The 19,593-nt window shown below is 39.1% G+C and overlaps 1 protein-coding gene across 1 annotated transcript; it reads right to left on the bottom strand.

Annotated features, from left to right (window-relative positions):
• Nucleotides 1–8,537: 8,537 nt before the first annotated feature.
• On the bottom strand, nucleotides 8,538–19,262 carry GAS2L3 (growth arrest specific 2 like 3). The gene is made up of 8 exons (XM_068402093.1): nucleotides 19,233–19,262; nucleotides 18,097–18,265; nucleotides 17,559–17,677; nucleotides 15,957–16,098; nucleotides 12,887–12,950; nucleotides 12,041–12,179; nucleotides 10,671–10,778; nucleotides 8,538–9,938 (listed from the first exon to the last, which is right to left on the bottom strand). Exons 1-8 carry the CDS (start codon nucleotides 19,260–19,262, stop codon nucleotides 8,538–8,540), a joined length of 2,172 nt encoding a protein of 723 aa, XP_068258194.1.
• Nucleotides 19,263–19,593: the final 331 nt, after the last annotated feature.

The raw sequence follows: 19,593 nt of genomic DNA, 5'->3' as shown, positions 1-19,593 counted from the left end.
CCCTCTAATCCACCCATTGGCAGTCACCTAGTAATCAAGTTGGTCCAGATTTCTTAGTTTATTATTTTTGGTTTTTGAGACTCGCCTCTTCCCTTCTTTCTCTCACCCCACCCCACCCCACGTGATACCAGACAAAGAAGTTAAGTTTACCCTTTCACAAGGGGCCACTACTCTTTCCTCATTATACAAGGGGCTGACCTAAGACCATTATTCAAATTTCAGTGCTGCTAAACACTCCTAGCTGTAAGTAAAGCCACCTGAAGTTTTTCAGTCATTCAGTCCTGTATCACACTAACTACTTCAAATGGTGTAGTGTAAGACAGCTCTAGTTAATTATCTGAGTGGAAGCTTTAATCTCAGTGAGGTTCAGCCTTGATTTTCCTTCTATTTAAGGAGATAAGCCTCTTTGACTTCAGGCCTCCAGAAACATTCAGGTGCTAGTGATGAGATCCTGGAAGGACTCACATGACAATGAATCATTGTCTTCAGCACAGGGCAGAGAATTAGGCAAGGGGCCACATGCTGAAGTACAGGGAGAATCCCAAATACTGAGCAACTGCTCATGCAGTCAGAGCTGTCTCTTCTACACACTGAGTGAAACAGCATCCTGATGAAAAAAAACAGAGCATAACGTAAAATTAAAGCGTGTGTCAAAATGCATGCAGGCATGCAAGTGAAACAGTTGCTCTGACCGTCTGAATTATAACATTTTCTAAACTGTGAATGTTTGACTTCACAGTCCTAATATGTTACTTTTACATTCTAAAATGTAAAGACTGTAACTTAAGGACCAAGTCTTAGAGGAAACTAGAGGAGTTTTAAGCAGAAAATCACAAAAACTTCCCAACATTTTTCTTTCCACAGTCAAAACCAGTCATAATCTATCATAGATGTTCCTATGACCATTTTCATAAGATCACTGGATACCAAAAATGCATCTTCATCTATATATTTGTAAATAATTTGACATAGCTGAATATCCTACTATAGCTGAGGACATATTAAAATCCAGACCATACAACTGTGTATTCACAAAAATCTCCCAAGTCCAACGTAATGTACAGGAGGCCAATTCCAGGACTATAGACCCAAAGCATGTATATTTAGTTTGATTTTTAAATAAACTCATTCTGCTGCTCTTTTCTTTGGATGCAGCAATAAATAACGTCAAAGTGCTGCAAGGGTCAATGCCGCAGTGTGTGCACAATAAAAGTAATTTATTATGGTCTTGTTTCACAGGTGTCTATAGAATAGTATGCTCAGCAAAAAAAAAAAAAAAAAGCTGTGAAGAAGCATACCGTTCACCAGAATGACACACCACGGTAATTATTTATGTTCTTCTGGGAATATAGGTTCTAGTACAAGGAACTCTCTGTTACAGCAGCCTTGCTTCAGAAAAGTAAAAAATAACAATGCTTACATAAAAGATCAGCAAATTACAAGATTCTAAACCTGAATTTCAACTATGACTTTTATTTTCAAATGCAAGAGAGGTAAAGCATATGCTTTTACACTGTAAATGTGCATGTAACTGATCTCAATATGCTGCTTATGAGGTGCCATGTTTGAGTACTTTGACAAACACTAACGCATGCTACTTTTCCTGTTTGAATATCCAAACAAGGTCTTTTTTTTTGAGGAAACTTGCAAGTTTTACTTTGTTTTTTAGGACCTCTGCTTTGCACAATACTTTCTGACTCAGCACTAAAGGCCAATTTGATATCTAAGCTCTATGCTGCAGTCCTACCTCCTAAAAACTCTTAGCACAACTAATCTGTCAATATTTTCTGCCTAGCTACAATCCTCAGAGAAATGCCCAGCTGCTCCCATCCTGTAAGGTTCTTCTTCCATCTGGAACGCAATACTTTGCACAAAGTACTGTAACAGCATTGATTTAGACAGCATCAGCTCCCCTCCCAAACTAGAAAGCCATCCGCTGCTGACATTCTCACCAGTCACACACCTGAAAGTTAATTTCTGAGTTAATGGGGATTTCTGGCTAGCTAGATCTGTACTGTGAGCAGATCTCACCTCTCAAATGTTTTAATGTTTTACTTTTTGTTAAGATGTCTGAAATGTGTGTCAAGCTTATTTACATTTCACACAATTTATTTTTCAAAACTTTTAGTAAGGAAGTGATCTTCAATGTTGGCTCTTAAAAGAAGAAAATAATGAAAAGGAGGTTTTAAAAAATGTATTTGCATGAAATGAAAGGGTCTTACAAAATTAAACGTCTCTTGCATTATTTATTGCATGCCGTGTCTGGATTTTGCTAGCTAAAAGGTTTAATTTGAATCAAAGAGAAAGGTTTTGCCTGTGGATTTTTAAGAGAAGTTAAAGGTCTTACATTGCTGGAGTACCCTCTATTAAATTGGCACCAGATGCCCCCATAGCACTCACTGATCTAACAAACAGATTTCAATCTCCCTGTAGGAAAACAGAGAAGGAGCTGTATAGTTTGATGTTCAAAGCTATGGCTGCTTGAAGTTTTAGAAGGAGAACTGCCTGGAATTTCATCAGATTTATATATGTGTGTGTGTGTGTATATATATTTATATGAAATTGCCGAGCAATAACTGAAGTTCTTTGAACCGCATACATATTTTACTGTGCATTCATGCACGTGTACTTCACCAGTCCAAACTCAGGAGTTTTCTGAATGTTACTAGGTATATGGTGCTCATGTTTTCAGGTTGCTCCCAAGTCCCAAGAAAGAAGAATGAAGTTTTGAGGTGTCACAGAGCAGCCCAGCTCTGCAGGGCCTTTCTATCAGTCACATGCAGACAGAGTTTTCAGAGGCCTGTGTATATGCCTAAGAGGGCTACAGTTTTCAGTGACTTCCCTGCTGTTTCTTGAGCTTTTTATTGTCAGTCCTAAGCCAGGTACATTTTAGCCATCTCAAGGCATTTTCCTATGACATCCAAAGGCCTTTGCCTTTTGCTCATTTCATTCTGAACAGAATTTGCCTACAGGATGGTCCAGTTGGCTTAGTCCGTTAAAAGTAAAACACCCCTTAGTAGCACAGTCAGATTTCACCATGTGAAATATGTAGGGCTTTGGGAAAAAAACAGAAAGATTGATCTGTAGCTCCACATGAACTATTTTGCATGCTTCAGTATGGCTCTGGAATACGTCCTCAAGATACTTGATCCAGTTCATTCATTTGTAATGGACGATAGAGCACTGGATACCAAAGGACTTTGATAGCAATGGCATCAAAGAAAGCAATGCTGCTGGTTCAAATGAGGGACCTACACAAGCTGAAAGAACTAGACTGAGGTGACTAGATGGGGACCTTTAGCATGAGTATGCTTAAACTCCCTCAAGTTTTAGTACAGTAAAAATCACTGCTAGCTACACTTTGATCAACATGAAAAACAGGATCTAATCCAGCTTGTCATTCCAGAAGCAAATATTAACAGAGTATTGCAAGGATTTCTCCTTGTACCAAGGGGAATCTGGTCTAACTAAAGCACATAATAAACTTTATTTACCTAACTCACACTACCATGAAGTAGTGACAAGAAGGATCACTCTACGTAGTACTTCTCCAGCTTAAATGCTAGCAAGCAAAGGGAGCGCAGATGCAATTTCAAGTGTCTTTCCTTCCTTCTCTTTGAAACAGCAGATCCCAAAAGAGATTTAAGGGCTGCAGTTAGATGTACAAAACCCATAGGGCATACAGATTCCAGACTTGTTTTGGCCACAGAGGTATCATGATGAGAACAAGAGGAAGAAAAGAAAGGTGTTCTGTTGACTGAACAGCTAAAGTTTTGTTGAGTATATGCAGTAAATTGTCACAATACAATAAATTGTGCTTTTCTGACAGCCAGATTTACAGTATCTTAATGAGGAATAGAGCATTTTGGTGATTACTGTAGGAAATCTGTTAAGTACAAGACAATATAACAGCTGTGCAATTACTAGAAAAGTATGGATAACTTTGTGAAGAGCATGACAGTTGCACTGAGCAATATACTTCTGGCAAAGGAACTAGAAATGTGGTTGCAGGACATTTTGTTGGGGAGTTGCACAGCCAGCACAAGGTAGAGTGCAGAAAAGCCTGACTTCCTTAGGTTAGGAACTCCATGTGGGAGTAGTAGTTGGAGCCCTAAGTTAAGCACCTAGAACGCATCAGAGAGGCTAATCTGATTTTGATGCACCTATAGGTTTAGAGTTGTGAGCAGGGCCACCACCTGAAATTACACTCTTCAATGGAGTTTGAGAAGCAAGAGCTTAAGACTTCAGGAATGCCTCTCCGCTGAGTTAGGAGAATGGCTTTGGACTGTGGATACTAGAAGTAAGCCCTTTTTTCAAAAAAGCGTATACCAATCCTATATACCTACCCATAAAAAGTGTGAATGATCTCATCTTTTCTATTAAGGTCTAAAGGCTAGAAAGCTAACCCAGGACGGGGGAGACCTCACTTTATCCTCATTCAGGATAAAACACGCAATTTCACCAGAATGTGTAATACCTACCAGCAATGAATGCAATTTTGGAGTAGGAGGAAAAATCATCTTCCATTTCTCCTTTTAAAGCTTTACTGGTGGACAGTAAGTGATTTAAGATTCCCTGGAACAAGGAGGCATGACGTTGTAGGTCAATGGTTAGGATACTTATCTGAGAGAGTCTTGAGCTGTCTTCGTATTTTATTGGCCAGATGTCATGCCACCATCTCTTAAAAGAAAACAGTAACTAACATCTCTGCAGAGCTTGGTCCTGCAGGAACGAGTATGGTAGATGCTGCAAAAAGGCACTTACTAGACAGAGCTGAAGTGGAAGGATAAGTATATCTATGTGATTAGGCACCAGCATCAGACTGGCAGGAACTGAAGCCACTTTGGAACAGGCATAGAACTGCAGGTATTAAAACATTTTTTTAAAAATCAAATAGGGAAGAAAAAAAAAAGTTAATTAGGTGACTCCAATGAGAAGTCCCAATTCTCCTCTCAATAAAACCAATTCAGCTTCTGCTATTGATCGCAACAGATGCAGAAATGGGTCTAAAGTTTGTTGACAAGATGTAAGCATGGAAAACATTGTCACATAAGTGCTTTATATTTCAAGTAGAGCTGCAAAGAATAAAACTCTCAGAGGTATAGCTGAAACTACTCAGGCACGTTGTCAACTAAGAAACAGTAGGAAGCCCCTTCTGCTCAATTAGTCATACTGAAACCAGGATCACAGTAAAGAGGTCTTAAACTCCAAACAAAGCAATGGATTAGAAGCAGCTATTTATGTCTTTATAATAGCCTGAAATGGAAGCTACTATTTATGTGGTGCTGGACTGAAAACATAATGCTTCTGAAATACATTCTCTTTCCCTCCCCACAAAAAGATGACAGTAGAAAAAAAATGTGTGCATGTAAAAAAGGTGCAGTTTATGTTTATTTAAAATAAGTACTCATACAGAAGGACATCGATAACACATGGAGAATTCAGTCAGATTCTTGCTCCAAGTTATCTTTCCCTCACAAAAAGTAATACAAGCTGAAGATTAGACTTGCTAGTTGGCAATGTAAACATTGCAAAAAGAGTATGCATTTCCATTAGGAGGTACTTTGTTATATCTGATTCTTGGCTCACCTCATGTTACATGACACCCATAGTTAGAATATGAGTATGAAGTTAGACTGCAATATTCACAGAAGTTGGACCATGCTCAAATATACTATTTTTGTAATAAAACCAAATCAAGCCTATCCACATGTAACAGGTGAACCATCTTTAGATTAGCTGATTAAGGTTTCAACTGTAAAAGCTTATGCTTTTTATTTCATTTTGAACCATAAAATTCAGTCTCTTACAGGAGATAATGGATCACAAAGATGAAGCCATCTGCTTCATTTTCTCTGAAGTTTTAGTTCAAAAAGGTAGATGTTGAGATAGCTTTACACTGAGATCCAAGAGTCTCAGTGTTTAAATTACTACTAAAAACATTGTAAACGTTTCAAAAGGTGTTGTGGGTTGACCCCAGCCAGCAGCCAAGCACCCACACAACTGCTCACTCATTCTCTCTCCCCTCTATCCACAGCAGGATAGGGGAGAGAAGAGCAGAAAAAGCAAGGAAACTCGCAGGTTGAAATAAAGACAGTTTAGTAAGTGAAGGAAAGAGGGAAAAAACAAACCACCAAGTGATGCAAAGGCAATCACTCACTACCTCCCACAGGCAGACTGATGCCCAGCCAGTCTGCAAACAACGGCCACCTTGGAAGCCAATCCCCACCACACACCTTCTTCCTCTACCCTGTTTTTATTGCTGAGGGTGACCATGTACGGTATGGAATAGCCCTTTGGACAGTTTGGGTTGGCTGTCCTGGCTGTGTCCCTCACAATCTCTCGCCCACCCCCAGCCTACTCACTGTGGGGGCAGAGCAGGAAAAAGAGAAAGCCTTGACCCTGTGCAAGGACTATTCAGCAAGAGCTGAAACATGGGTGTGTTGTCAACACTGTTTTAGCCGCAAATCTAAAACACAGCACCATATGGGCTGCTATGAAGAAAGTTAACTCCATATCAGCCAGACACACTGCAGAAAGAAACCCCAAGAATCCAGCTATTAATCTGCATGATATATATGACATCGTAGCTCACTATTTGGAAGCCCGAAATCAAAAGCAAGTCATCTACTGTAAAATGTTTTCAGCATATGAAACTGTGTGCCAAATTTATAAAACCTGAAAGCAGTCCACTACAGTCAGTGCTATTCTAAACATTTGCAGTAGTGGCTTTGACAATGTATTTATAAAACAAGTAAGCCAAAGGCCTTCCCATACAACTTTGTATGTGAGCTTGTGGGACTTACGTCCACGTTATTAAAACTGATCTGTTTTCCTCCTACGGTTTGGATATTGATATTTACTGTTTACTCCCAGCAGGTTGTAAGCAGTATTGTACAGTAGATATGCATAAATAGAATCATAAATAAAAAAGCTAACAAGGTGCTCAGAAAGGCAGCTCTATGACTTTGCCACTGCACATGAGAACTCATTATTAGTTTATGATGCTTATTTACTCTAGTTCCAGGGGAAAAAAATTGTTAAATATATAACATCGGAAACTGCAGTTTCCATGCATCTCTTCTCCTGCCCATAAGTAAATATCCTGGGAACAGAGAGCAGACGTGATGGTCTGTGGAAGCCAGCAGTGTCTCTTCACAGACCTTGAGAGCTCCTTGGTGTTTGTAGAAACGACTGTTCATTAAACCCAAAATATCCCAAACACCACTACTCCCAAAGACAGTAGTTTTTACTAATCTACCATAAAACTCACTTCTGTTAAGGGTAAAGGTGTTGAGCACCACAGATGTTTAACCCACTGAAAACCTTCAGGAGTTGAGAGTGTAAACCATGCATAGCTTTCTGGCACTTTCAGATGTTTAAAGGCAAATGCAGTTCCTCAGTACCTCTTCGGGAAGCTACTCCTCACCTCCAGAAAGTGATACAGGACAGCCAGTAAGAAGGTCTGCATAAATAAAAAAAAAGGCCACTGCAGACAGAGTGCCCACAAAAATTAACCTGTAGCATCAAGAGAAGTATTCAGCGATTCAGTTTTACATGTAAAGGTCGCTCCTGCAGAGCAGCAAGGCTCTGCCAGTGCAGGTCAGTACTCGCAGCTCTGTGTCGCTGGAGCAGGAGCTGCTTTGGGGCTCCACCCCGGGGCAAAGCATCCTCCCAGCAACTCAGGTGCTTCTCTCCGTGCAGCAAGAGCTTTCTAGAAAAGACTGGGCTGACATAGTCAGTTTTGAACATGAACTAAGGAAGGTTATCTGCTCAGGGTTTTAAAAGTGGCACTGCTCACTGAAGAGATCTGTCATGAATTTGAGAGACTAAGGCACAACGAGAGCGAGCGATCAAGGCCGTGATTTTCCATGTCCAACTTAACACAAACCAGGAAGGCTCCACTTCCAAGCGAGCTGAAGCCACTTTAAGGCATATGGGGGGCACAGTGAACACTGATAACAGCAGCTGTCAAATCTAAACATGACTAGAGATTTCTTTCTCTTTCTAGAACACACAGGTTACTCAAATACGGGTTCTGGGACACTGGTAAGAAACATAGTTTTGTTTGAGGTATTAGGACTTTTACAGCTTGCGCACAGCTGTATCGCTTGCTACAGGCCTTGATGCAGATGTGCCAGAACCACCTGAATCACTCAAGGTTATGCTCTGGGTAGACATTTCTTGGGCAGGCTTTGCCCCCTTGAAAATGAGAAGCAGGAAAAGCGGCGGCCCTAGCTCCCCTTTCCTCTCTCCCGCCTTCCCCGCAGCAGGTCAGGCTAGCAGCAAACGGGGATATTCTCTATTCTGCAGTGCTACACACAGCAAGCAAGCTCACTTCTAAATATATCTAAATAGAAGTTTCTAAACCGCAACATAAATACCGTTCTTAGTGTAAGTTATGCAGCAAAATGTACGTTACACTTAATATTTCACGGTAAATGTAGTGTTAAACTTTTTTCCTTGTCTTCAGCATAGCAGATACTAGAGGCCCATTTAAACGAAATTAAGACTTCCACAGAAAGTAACAAATAAGTTTACTTTCTGGGTTTTTTGCTCCCTGTCATAACGAAATAGTGATCATCTTGCCTGGTCTTCATAAGAGGACCTTTTGATACACCAGGCATTCCTTTGTTACACGTCGTTGCTGATTTTCCCTTAGGGAGAGGCTTCTTGGCTGCTGGGGCCAAGCTTTCATTTACTTGCATGTTTTTGGTTGAAGGATGATCTTTCGTGGAAGGCTGTGCTGGCTTTTTGGTCACTGCCACTTTGGCTGAAGTTTGAGGAAGCCGTACAACAGACAAGGGAGTGCGTTCAGGAGGTTTGGATGAAGTGGGTCCAACCTGAGCAGATTTACTGACATTTGGCTGCTTACTGACAGATGATGATACGTTTTTGCTTGTAGATACCAGTGTAGGTGGTGACTTCGTTGCTTTGCTAACGGCAAGGGAAGGTGCAGAAGCTGAGTGTTTTAGGACTGAAGCACTTTTCAGGTTCCTTGCCAGGTCAGAAGCTGTTTGTGGAGCTTTTTGATGATGCTGAGACCCAGTTCCTGAGGTCTGAACAGTATTTTCAGAAGTAGGTTTTGCAGTGAGCTGCTGAGAATGTGCAAACTTGGCAACAGCACGCAGATTTGTAACAGGCAGCCGAGCAGCCCTCGGAGCAACCAAATTCACTTTGGTGTTAGTGACAGATACAGGTTTGCTTTTAGCGGTGACATGCTTCTGTTTTGAAGCCATCGTTTCAACTGTCCCAGGCAAGTGAGACGTCTGTTTTTTAGAGGATGAGAGGGCAGGATGCAGCACTGGTGCTAGGGAGCCCTGAGCCAGGGCAAATTTCACTTTAGGAGCATCAGGGGACCAAATACGTTTGCGCAATGTTTCAGAGTGGACAAGAGCTGTTCTCGTTCCTGCAGATGAAGAGCTTTTGCTTACAGGCTGTGAAGGAGCAGAAGCTGGTGATTTGTGTGCAGGAGACTCCAGTTTCTTTGAGGTGCCAGCTAATGGTTTGAAAGGAGACTGCACGCCTATCCCTGAACAGCCTTGTAATTTGGACCTGACTGACAATGACTTGGCTGTGGAAGATGGGTGGGCTGACTCTTTTGGTGATGCCAGGGCAGGGGACTGAGGACGTGTAGATACAACCTTCTGGGCACTAGCCCCATGGGCAGCCTTTAGAGCTGAAACAGGAGTAGGGGTTTTTGATGGCTGCTTTTGAAACATATTGACAGCTGACATTGGATTCATGACAGGAGGCTCCTGAATTCTAGCTGATGAGTTGGGGATGCTGTCACCAGTGACCCCTTTCTGAAACGCCAGGATTTTTTGTTCCAGAGTTGCAAACTGAAGCACTCGGCATGGATCATATTTAAGCAGAAAACCTTGAAGAGTGTCCCAGCCTCCACCAACACGTACCATCACATGCTTGCCATGGAGCATCTGAGAATGGAGGAAGAGGGGGTGAGAGCAGGAGAAGAAAAAGAGAAACTTCTATCTTGTTTTATGCAGCACTACATCTTCATCTTACATTAAGATCTATTGAAATCAACTAAAAATAGGACCTCCTTTCTTACAGAGAAACATTTTTAAGAAGAGAAATTATGTGATAAATAAGGTTTATGCTTCCCAATTATTTTATTAGATAGTTTCTCCTGCAGAGATGGTGATTACGTGTTGGGAAATAATGAAAGCATATATACAGAAGATACTTCAACCATTCTGTCAGTGTCTTTTTAGTATACAGAGTTTTGGATACAGGTTTTGTTCGAATTATGGATATCCTTGTAACATTTTAATCCCAGAAACTCTTATGCCTGCTGAAGACAGCTCTTAACTATCCTACAAATTATAAACCTCAAGCATCCAGATTTTGAACAAGCAATGTTCTCAGGATATTCTATTGCATTATTCTTATTAATATTGCAAGCTGCTACTGAAATTTTAGAAACATCACAGCAAAACTTTAACTTGTTTAGTTTAGTGTGGTTGTAAAAATCAATGGTTGTAAAATCTGATTGGCTACACCTACTTTGAACAGATGATTGGATGACGTGATGTCCCAACCTAAATCATTCTATCATTCTAAAACAATACCATAAAAATGAGGTATTCTACTTAAAAGTATTTCTCTCCCCATTTTAATATAAATTGGAATTCTGAGAAACTACTTACTCGTATGAAGAGTATTTTATCTCCCAGTCTATAACGTCCCTCTGATAAGTATTCAATTGAAAATCGATGGGAACAACTGCAGGGAGGATCTTCTGCTATATGTTTAACCTAGTTATTAAAATTGAAAGCATTCATTATCATTAGTATTTTGACAGAAGCTATTGAGATATTTAATACAAGAAAAGATACTGATATCTTCATCCCATAATCTAAGAAAACACTAGAATTCTATTCCCTCACAAGAAAATCTCAGCTACATAGAGCTTCAAAACATAGAATAAAAGATTAAAAGAAAGAACAAACTGTATGTACAGACAAATATTTTGAGTTGCTAAAAAATAGTTTTCATTATTTCTTCAATTTTAAGATATTTTTACATTCCTTTTTAAGATTTGTCCATAACACTCTGCATAGTAGCATCAAATTCCAACCACTACCTTGTAAAGACACTGTTATGGTCTCTAGAAATGGGAGCAAATGCCTGAGTCTCTCCTGTGACCAAACCCATCGCTACACCTGACCCAGGGCTACTTCAGCATTCTCCCTAACTTTTTGTAAGCCTTTTATAAATTAATCTTCTATGTGACACCCAAGAAGAAAACCACTGGAAAAAAAGGAGAAACAAAGTTCCCAAATAAGTCCAGGGTTAGAAAAGATGTGCCTGTTATGACCACTTAGAAACTCAAAAAATTGGAAGGTCAAGACTATTGCCAAGCAGGAAAAATAGTGAGTTTTCAGAGAGAGTGAGGATCTGATGGCTGACATTCCCAAATAAGCCAAAGTTTTACATTACAACACAGAGGACTTTTAAAATAAATGAATTTTGAACTCTCAATATGCATTTTTAAGCAAAATAGGAAAGTTGTTCATCATTCCTTTTGGACCAATTCACAGGATGTACAAAGAATTTCTTACACTGCATACATATTCATTTCCAGTTGGTATAGCTACAGAGGTTTTATTTAAAGTATTTTTCAGAAACATTTTATCAGACTGCTTTAACATTTCATGAATTTTGATGAAAGCATCAAATTGAAGAGAAGCATATGCTACAGTCATAGAATATTGACACACCAGAAAAACTGAATGAGTATTTCTTACATTCAAAGCAACAATAAAGAGGGGAGAGGAATCAAGGCAAGTTATATGCTCTGAGGCATTAACTCCAAAATATAAATGACAGTGTTTTGCTTACATTTTTAAAAAATTAATTGTTCAAAAGAGGTGCATACCCTTCTGTTTTCTATTTAAGGAGGCTCGCAAATATTAGATGAGAAACAGCCTATGCTTACTGAGCCAGATCATACAAGCATTAAACGTAGAGTTTGATTAAAAGCCCATATTACAATAAATAAGTAAGTAGTACTTACTGCCTCATGTAGCTCCCCATGGTGACAACACGACTTTGCTGTGTTAATAGGTGGTGGTGGTTCAGAGGTCATCAGCAGTGTTTCTTCTAGCTCAATTTCCTTCTCCAGTTTTACTAGTACAGGAGGTTCAACTCCATACCTCAATGCAAATACAAAAGTAGAGAGTTTAATTGCTAATTTACTAAAGAAAACAAAAAGAAACTGATAACAAGCATGCAAAATTCTGACTGACTTGACTGACAGGGAACAGCACTAAATCAGTGTGAGGAATAACTGCCTTGAAAATGTAAAGAGAAGGAGCAACTCTTGAGTTTCTAGTAGAAGTCCTCCCAAAGGTGGTCTTAGAGCTACTAGAGAAGGCAGTAAAAATACCGTCAAAACTACACAATTTAGGTTACATCCAGTTTAGATAAGCTATCTTAAAGCTTCCTGCTCTGCACTGGAAATAAATTGGAAGTCTAAATTTAGAGACTGATAGAGAGTTTATTCATATTTAAAGCTTACATACCTGCCAAAAAGCTTAAAAAATAAAGAACTTAAAATCACACTTAATGGTCAGTGAGTTCTTCTAAGATGTACGCATATCTATAAGCTGAATGTAGCATTTAAACACAGCTATAAAAAGCAGTGTGGATCAGCACCTCTCTACAAAAAGAGTCTAATAAATATTTGAAAAATATTCATATTGTATGATGGTACTAGAAAAGCTACTCATTACTTTCTGCACGGAATTAACATGTACTGCATTGCACTTTATGACGGCAGATTGTTTTAACTTTGTCTTAGCTTTTATTTAATAGAACAAGTTCTCCAATTTCTTGTTAAGAGCACATATGGACCACATACCTGGATACAATGCGTCCAATTTCCAACAGACAAAGATACACTTGTCTTGGATCCTTGTGCAAAACTAAAGGGGAAGAGAATAAAAGGGAGTTACAGCTCATACTTACTGTGGGGAGGCCTGTGCAATTAGGTGCAGAGAAGGAAAGATAAGGAACAGATGACTATAGCTTTGCCATCATTCCACCCAGAGGCAAGCTACAATATCATGGATAAAGCACTGTATGCTTTCCAGCTCTAATTTTCTATTCCATTAAGTGTTTAAACCCCTCCTGGCACTCCTGAAATCAAACTCTACCTTCTAAGAGAAATATGCTTTATTCGGTTTTATACTGTTCCTTCTTGATGTGAACTGGAAGAGATCTGAGTGCCAGCAGAGTTCATCCATACGGCAGATTTACCCAGTTGCACTAGAAGATCCCACTTTGCCAGTGGCAGCTCCCCTACCCCATGTTATACACTCATTTCACCCCTCCCTATCAGCCTCCACCTCCTGCCCCATCCACCCAGAGGTTTTCTTCAGAATTTACTGTCTTTATGAGGCTATATCTGAAAAGGATGGTCAAAGCCCCTGACCATAAGAAGGTGAGCATGACATTGGTTTAAGAGTCAGACACTCAGATTCAAACATCAGATACTGCCTGTGATCCCAGAAAAGAAGCAACGCTATTTCAAATATGTTAGTAGCACAGAGTTTTGCACTAGGCTTTGCTTCTTGAAAACTGTGCCCACATTAACCCAGCTAGTGCCCAACACAGAGGCTGCTTCGCACCCCTCAATTCAGAGCAGCTCTAGCAGCTGCATGCACTCGACCGTGTCGGCACACTAAATGATGATCAGGAGAGCTGAAGAATGAGATGGAAGAGCGGAGTGATAGCCAAACAGTGTGAAGATGACTGTGGCAGGTCTTCTGGGTTTTCTTGACGACTTTGAAATGAAAACATTCAATTATTTCCACTGCTGCACTGAAGAATGGAAGAAGCAGATGGAAAACAATGGCTGTTTTGGTTTCTTGAAACTTCCATCTTTAGGTGTGCAAGGAAAAAGAAACAAGGCCATGAACAAAGAAAGAAAATAGTTTTAAATCTCGTACACATGTAACTACTTCCTCCTCTGTCCCCATTTAAGCCTCAAAATTGAGATACCCTCAACACGTTCTAAGACCATAGTTGTATGAATTCTACAGAAAAGAAACCATCCCTGTGCTTTCTTAGCCAACTAAAAATACTGCTTAATAACTCAGAAACCAAAGGCTGGGAGAAAGGTCATTCAACTCCCCTCAACCCACACACGTAGCACTGTTCTTTCCCCCACCACTGTCAAGTATAAGAAGTAGTATAATTTGCCTGCATCCAGAAGAGAAAAATCCAAATATACCCCTAGCAGGTATCAAAACATTTGTTTTGGCTTGATGTCAAAGGGCACCCCATGATGGTTACGCTGCCTTTCTGCTGTCTCAGGAGCCACATAATTTATTTCCTTCACAGCCATCCACCCTTTTCAGGAGATGTTGCTACATATATCTGATGGCAAAAGACAACTGTCAAGTTGCCTTTCCCCTATTCATTCATAAAGAAAGGCTTGAAAGTTTGATGGAGAACATCAGTGGAAAGAATGTTTCATCAAGGAGGCTGCAAGTCTGCTCATTTCAACTGACAAAAAGGCTCACAGAAGATATTTATGCCATAAAGCAAGCTTGTGTCAAGAGTTACAATCAGACTTCAAAACACTTCTTGGCTATGAGCAAAAGCCACAGCATTAGGAAATCCTGTCTGCTTATCTCAAGGAGGATAAACAGGTTCTAGTTACCCATCCACTTATAGGGACTAAGATGTTTAAGCAATTGAATGCATACAAGTCGAACTGAAAAAAACCATTAAAACTAATTTTCTTATAGCTCAGTTCTCCTACTCATCTGTATTTCATGGCACTGAAAAAAGATATGCTCCCTAGTTAAATCAGAATGAGACAGATGCAAATGAGGATGTTTTCCCAACTATTTTAAAAGTTGACTTATCCAGTAGAGGAGGCATGGGCAGTCCAACTAGCAGGGAGGAGAGCTTGAAAGAAAAGAAGTTAATGAAAACAGTGCCTCCCATTTAAATAGCATTAAATGGCACAAAGACTTCAAGAAAATGTACTAAATATTGTGACAAATTCATCTCATTGATTACTGAAAACAAAGTTACGTTGCAATTTTTTGCTATCCTGCTTGACAGGCAGATATTTTGACTTTTTTTTTTTTTAAAAAAAAACAAAACAACAAAAAACAGTATTTGGCTTGCCACAGGAAGGTCTGCATTAATTAATTTTTACTGACATAATAGCTGGTAGGAGAGCATTTTATTATTTACCATGCAATGAAAGCAGTTCCTCTTAATTAGTAGTCAAAAAAAAATTATTTCATCTGGAAGTATCAGTCTAGAAGCTGTTTGTTATAAGGACAGACTGTGCACTAGGGCAGGCATACACACAGTTGACAATATTTATTTTTATAACTATCTTATTAAATGGGAAAATACAAATGGTTTAGAGTCATGTCAAGTAGGTCCTGAAGTAAATGTTAATTACCAACAGACTGTTGTCACTTCAGGCATAATGCCCTGATGTAGTTACCAAATTTAGCAGTCGTGAATGCATTATTCTGAGGGCTTTCTGCAACAAGAATGAGCTCCAATACCAAATAAAGGATCTTATTGTGAGCTGATTCCATGGCCCTGTGGTTTTCCCGCATAGGGAAAGCAAAACCACACTTTTCTCCTCTGTTTCTCAGTGGGCCTTTTTACTGAAGGAAAACATGCAAGTTTGTTGCACAGCTGTCACTCCCCCCTTTCTCCCACACGGCACTTTCTAGGTGGTTGGAAAAGCATCATGCAAGTTAGAGCAGTCACTGAACTGATTTTTCAAGGCTTTTACGTAAACACTGCCTTAAAATAAATAAAAGCATTAATAGCTTGTGCAAGACATGTACAGTTGTGACAAAGGCTGCACAAAACTACACACAAGAGATCTCCCTGACCAGGTACTTATCCACATACAGATCAAAGCAAGTCTTACAAAAAGATAGATTTACCTAAACCTTCAGATTCAAAGAGATAAGTCTCATCAACTCCAATGGCCCTACACCAGTTAAGAAAGTTGGCTGTATTATCTCTGGCAAAAAAAGATCCTGATGGAGCATCCTTCTTACATGGAACTTTTCTCATAGGAAAATTCTGGCAAGGGAAGAAAACAAAAAGTACATTGTGCACATCAGCATAGCCAACAGATTTCAAAGCACATTTGCAAAGGAAAATAAACCACAAATTCAGAGTACAGAAACAGCGGTTAGTAACTATTTTGTGTTCAACCCACCATGTATACTATCAAAAAAATCTACGTTAATGTAGATGGCATTCCACCTTACCTTCGTGAACAGTCACTGAGTGAACGATCCTTAGCTCTGCAGCCTCTCCCAAAGTTGCGCATGCAATTGCTTCCCCATTTCCCCACATGCTGGGGTAAAAGTCTTACTGGTGGTTTCACAGACCTACATAGTTATTCCCCACTCCCAAGCCTCATTCATAGCAATAGAATAAGCAGAGAGAGAGAACCCCAAATCAACTAAACTATACCTGGCTGACAGATTTCAACATTTTAGAGCCCATTCTAGAAAGGGGAGGGAATCAAAAGGGAGCAAAGGCAGTTTCCTTTAAAACAAGTCAGTACTTACATTTGGTTTTAAACTGGTATCTTCAAAACCAAACAAACAGTTCAAAGGTACACAAGTTGGGCATCTTGTCCTCCTTAAAAAAACCCCTAAAGATCTGCAGCATTCATATGGCCCTTACATAAATACCATTTGGCATTCTACGACTGTTGTCTTGTCCCCCTCCAGTTAATAATAATCCTAATATTAGTAATTATATTACTTACTGGTAAATATCCATTATTTAAAACTACTGTTTTACTAGATAAAACAGTAAAAGGTAAACAAAAAAATGGTCTGGATATGGTGAAACAGTTCCTCCTGCCCCCAAGGGAAACACTACCAATTAGGCTACATCAGCTGGTGATCTGCTATTTGACAAACCCAAGCATTGCTGTAGCGATACTGGGTACCTGTGCATTGAGCATATGCCACTTGCACAAGCGTTACATGGTTTTATACTCCAAAGTGACACATCATTATTTTTCATCGTACAAACACAGCCTGCAAGTTACTTGAGATTAACGTTTCAACTCAGCCTTGGTGCCTAACAAAAACACTGAAGCCCATCTCCAGGTACATCTCAATATGGATATTTTAATGCCTAACCTATATACTAGAGTTTAGCCATCAGTTTCTGGAATAAAACATTCCACCAAGTGCCAATGGATATCTTGTTACCAATCCACACTGATGTTTTCAGGGGAACAAACTCCAGACTTCCTCTGGCAAGACTTCTACTGAAATCAAATTAAAAAACTAGTACGGACGTTAGGATTTGATTAACAAAGTGAATAAATCCTTTTGTTGCATAAGGACTGTTTATCCATCTATAAAGCCACACTTTTGTTACTCAGTCTCTGGATACACAGCACACAGAATGTCGCTTTGGGAAGCCTCACTCACCTGCTTTCCTTTTACTACTATTTACAATTAAAGACTTTACATATATATTTAAAAAAAAAAAAAAATCACACTATGACTCACCCTTAAATTATTTGAGCTACAACATTTTTTAATAGTGTTTTGAAGAACATCAACCAATTCGCAGAGTAGTACCCCATTATCAAGTTCTTCTAGCAGTTGTTCTGCTTTGATTTCTATTCCTAAAAAAATGAAGGTCAATATTAGAGTTACTCCACAGAAGGTAAATAAGTTTCATATGAAGTTAGAGGCAACTCAAACAGCATTCTATCCATCATAGAATTTACTACAGTGTTAAAGACTGAAAATTAGTAGAAATATATAAGTAAACTAGAATCAAATATCCACTTAATTAGATTTTAATTAGACTAACAAGATTCAGAAATATAAACTAGAACGATTAATCATCCTACCTCTAAGAGGTGGCAGGTAATAAAACCCAAAACCGAAGCATGCATTTTAATGCATTTTAATTCTCCTAGTGATTCAGGCTCAGATACAACAGATCTTACTAGTACTATAGAAATTAAGTGTCAGCATTGACTGGAATATTGGAAAGTGCTTTGAAATTTATTAGACAGTGATTTATTTTTAACCTCACCCAGCAAGCCAGACAGCCAGATTGACAGATCTTCTTGCATAGGCACCAAAGTGGCTTCATGCCGCACAGATATCCATTGGTCATAGAGGCACACATCTGCCAAACCCGGCCCATGTCTGGGAGTCAGAGGACTTCGGGGACTTAAGGGAAGGTCATCTCCAAACCACACCTGCAGATTTCAGTAAGCTGAAGACAGTAAGCTCTAATATTTGCAGTCAGATGATGAAAACTTGCAGTTCTATATTATGCTAAAGAACTATTATTCAAACAGTGAGTGTTTGTTCCCCTTCAGACAGATACATCAAACCAACACAACAGTAATCACGAACAGTGCAGCTCTCACTAGTAACTCCTGTATGAAAAGTACTACTACATTAATTCTCTTGACTTCTTTGGATTTAAAATTACATACTCTCCTGAATATTAAATAAAGAAAACATGCATTAAATTTGTGGGTTTTTTTTTTTCCTCAGCATATCTTAAGTAATGAAATCTGCAGTTCATCATACAGCTTACCACATACTACCGATTTCTCTGATCAAACATTTCAGAGGCATTTTGTGTTTAAATCATTAAAACGATGATGTTAAGAGAAAACATTCCCATGCAAGAACACAACACACTTCTTGAACATGAATCCTTAGCATTTCTCTTAAGAATTGCATATTTTCAAACTGAGAGGTACCTTTACATTTCAAGAAAAGGGCCACACTGAAATTTAATGTACAGAATTCCCAAAGAGAAAGAGTCCTTCTGGTATTCTTAACTACTTTCTTTCAGTTCAGGAAGTGTGTGTGTTTATAAAATACATGTATTTATATTTAAGTGATTAACTGGAACATAAGGTTTTTAAAAACACCTCTTAATCATCAAGCAAGTTTTTAAATAATTTCAACCTTTGACTCCAAAACCGTCTTAGGTAACAGCGCTTAGAAAGAGAAAGGATCACCTATTTCATATAACACTGGGTTGTCTATCTGGTCACATTGCCCCATTTGTAAAATGGGAAAACTATTACTTTTTTTTAAAAACTAGAGATAACTCTGGGGATTCAAGCATTTCATCTGCTTCAGGGTAGACTTTTGCATTAAAAAAAAAGTATTATACAGGATTCAAACATTACAAAAGGCATTTACCTGAACTGCATTCTGCATGGTCACCTGCATTTACATTAGTTTCTCCCCCTGGGGAAAGAGAAGAGAATTTTTAATACAGTCCCTCCTGCTTTCATGGAAATCCCAAGAAAAACCCACCAGTGCTGTTTTGGAAAAATAAGAACGAGTCTAATCAGGAATGGAGGGGAAAAGTGGGATGTGTCTTAGTAGCTAAGGTTTTGATCCAGTATTCAGTCAACTTCAGTTCTCTGCCCTTAAATAAAGCAGCAGTTATTACAGCACAAAGCAGCAACTAACTTCATATGCATACATAATGCTCAAAGGTTTGCATGATTTTAAGGACCTGTAAGGGATTTACTTTGCCAAAGAGAAATATAAATAC

This window comes from Nyctibius grandis, chromosome 5, assembly GCF_013368605.1.
Source record: "Nyctibius grandis isolate bNycGra1 chromosome 5, bNycGra1.pri, whole genome shotgun sequence".
NCBI classification, from domain to species: domain Eukaryota; kingdom Metazoa; phylum Chordata; class Aves; order Nyctibiiformes; family Nyctibiidae; genus Nyctibius; species Nyctibius grandis.
The sequence above is the reverse complement of the archived record's forward strand: the minus strand, read 5'-3'. Positions and strand labels throughout refer to the sequence as shown.

Excerpts from the sequence above, each read along its gene's own strand:
- GAS2L3 (XM_068402093.1), bottom strand. The coding sequence starts at position 19,262 with ATGCAGGTGACCATGCAGAATGCAGTTCAG. Across the intron at positions 18,266-19,232 it reads CCATGCAGAATGCAGTTCAG|GTGTGGTTTGGAGATGACCT; the intron begins GTAAATGCCTTT and ends TGAAATCTGCAG. Across the intron at positions 10,779-12,040 it reads ATGGGGAGCTACATGAGGCA|GTTAAACATATAGCAGAAGA; the intron begins GTAAGTACTACT and ends TTTAATAACTAG.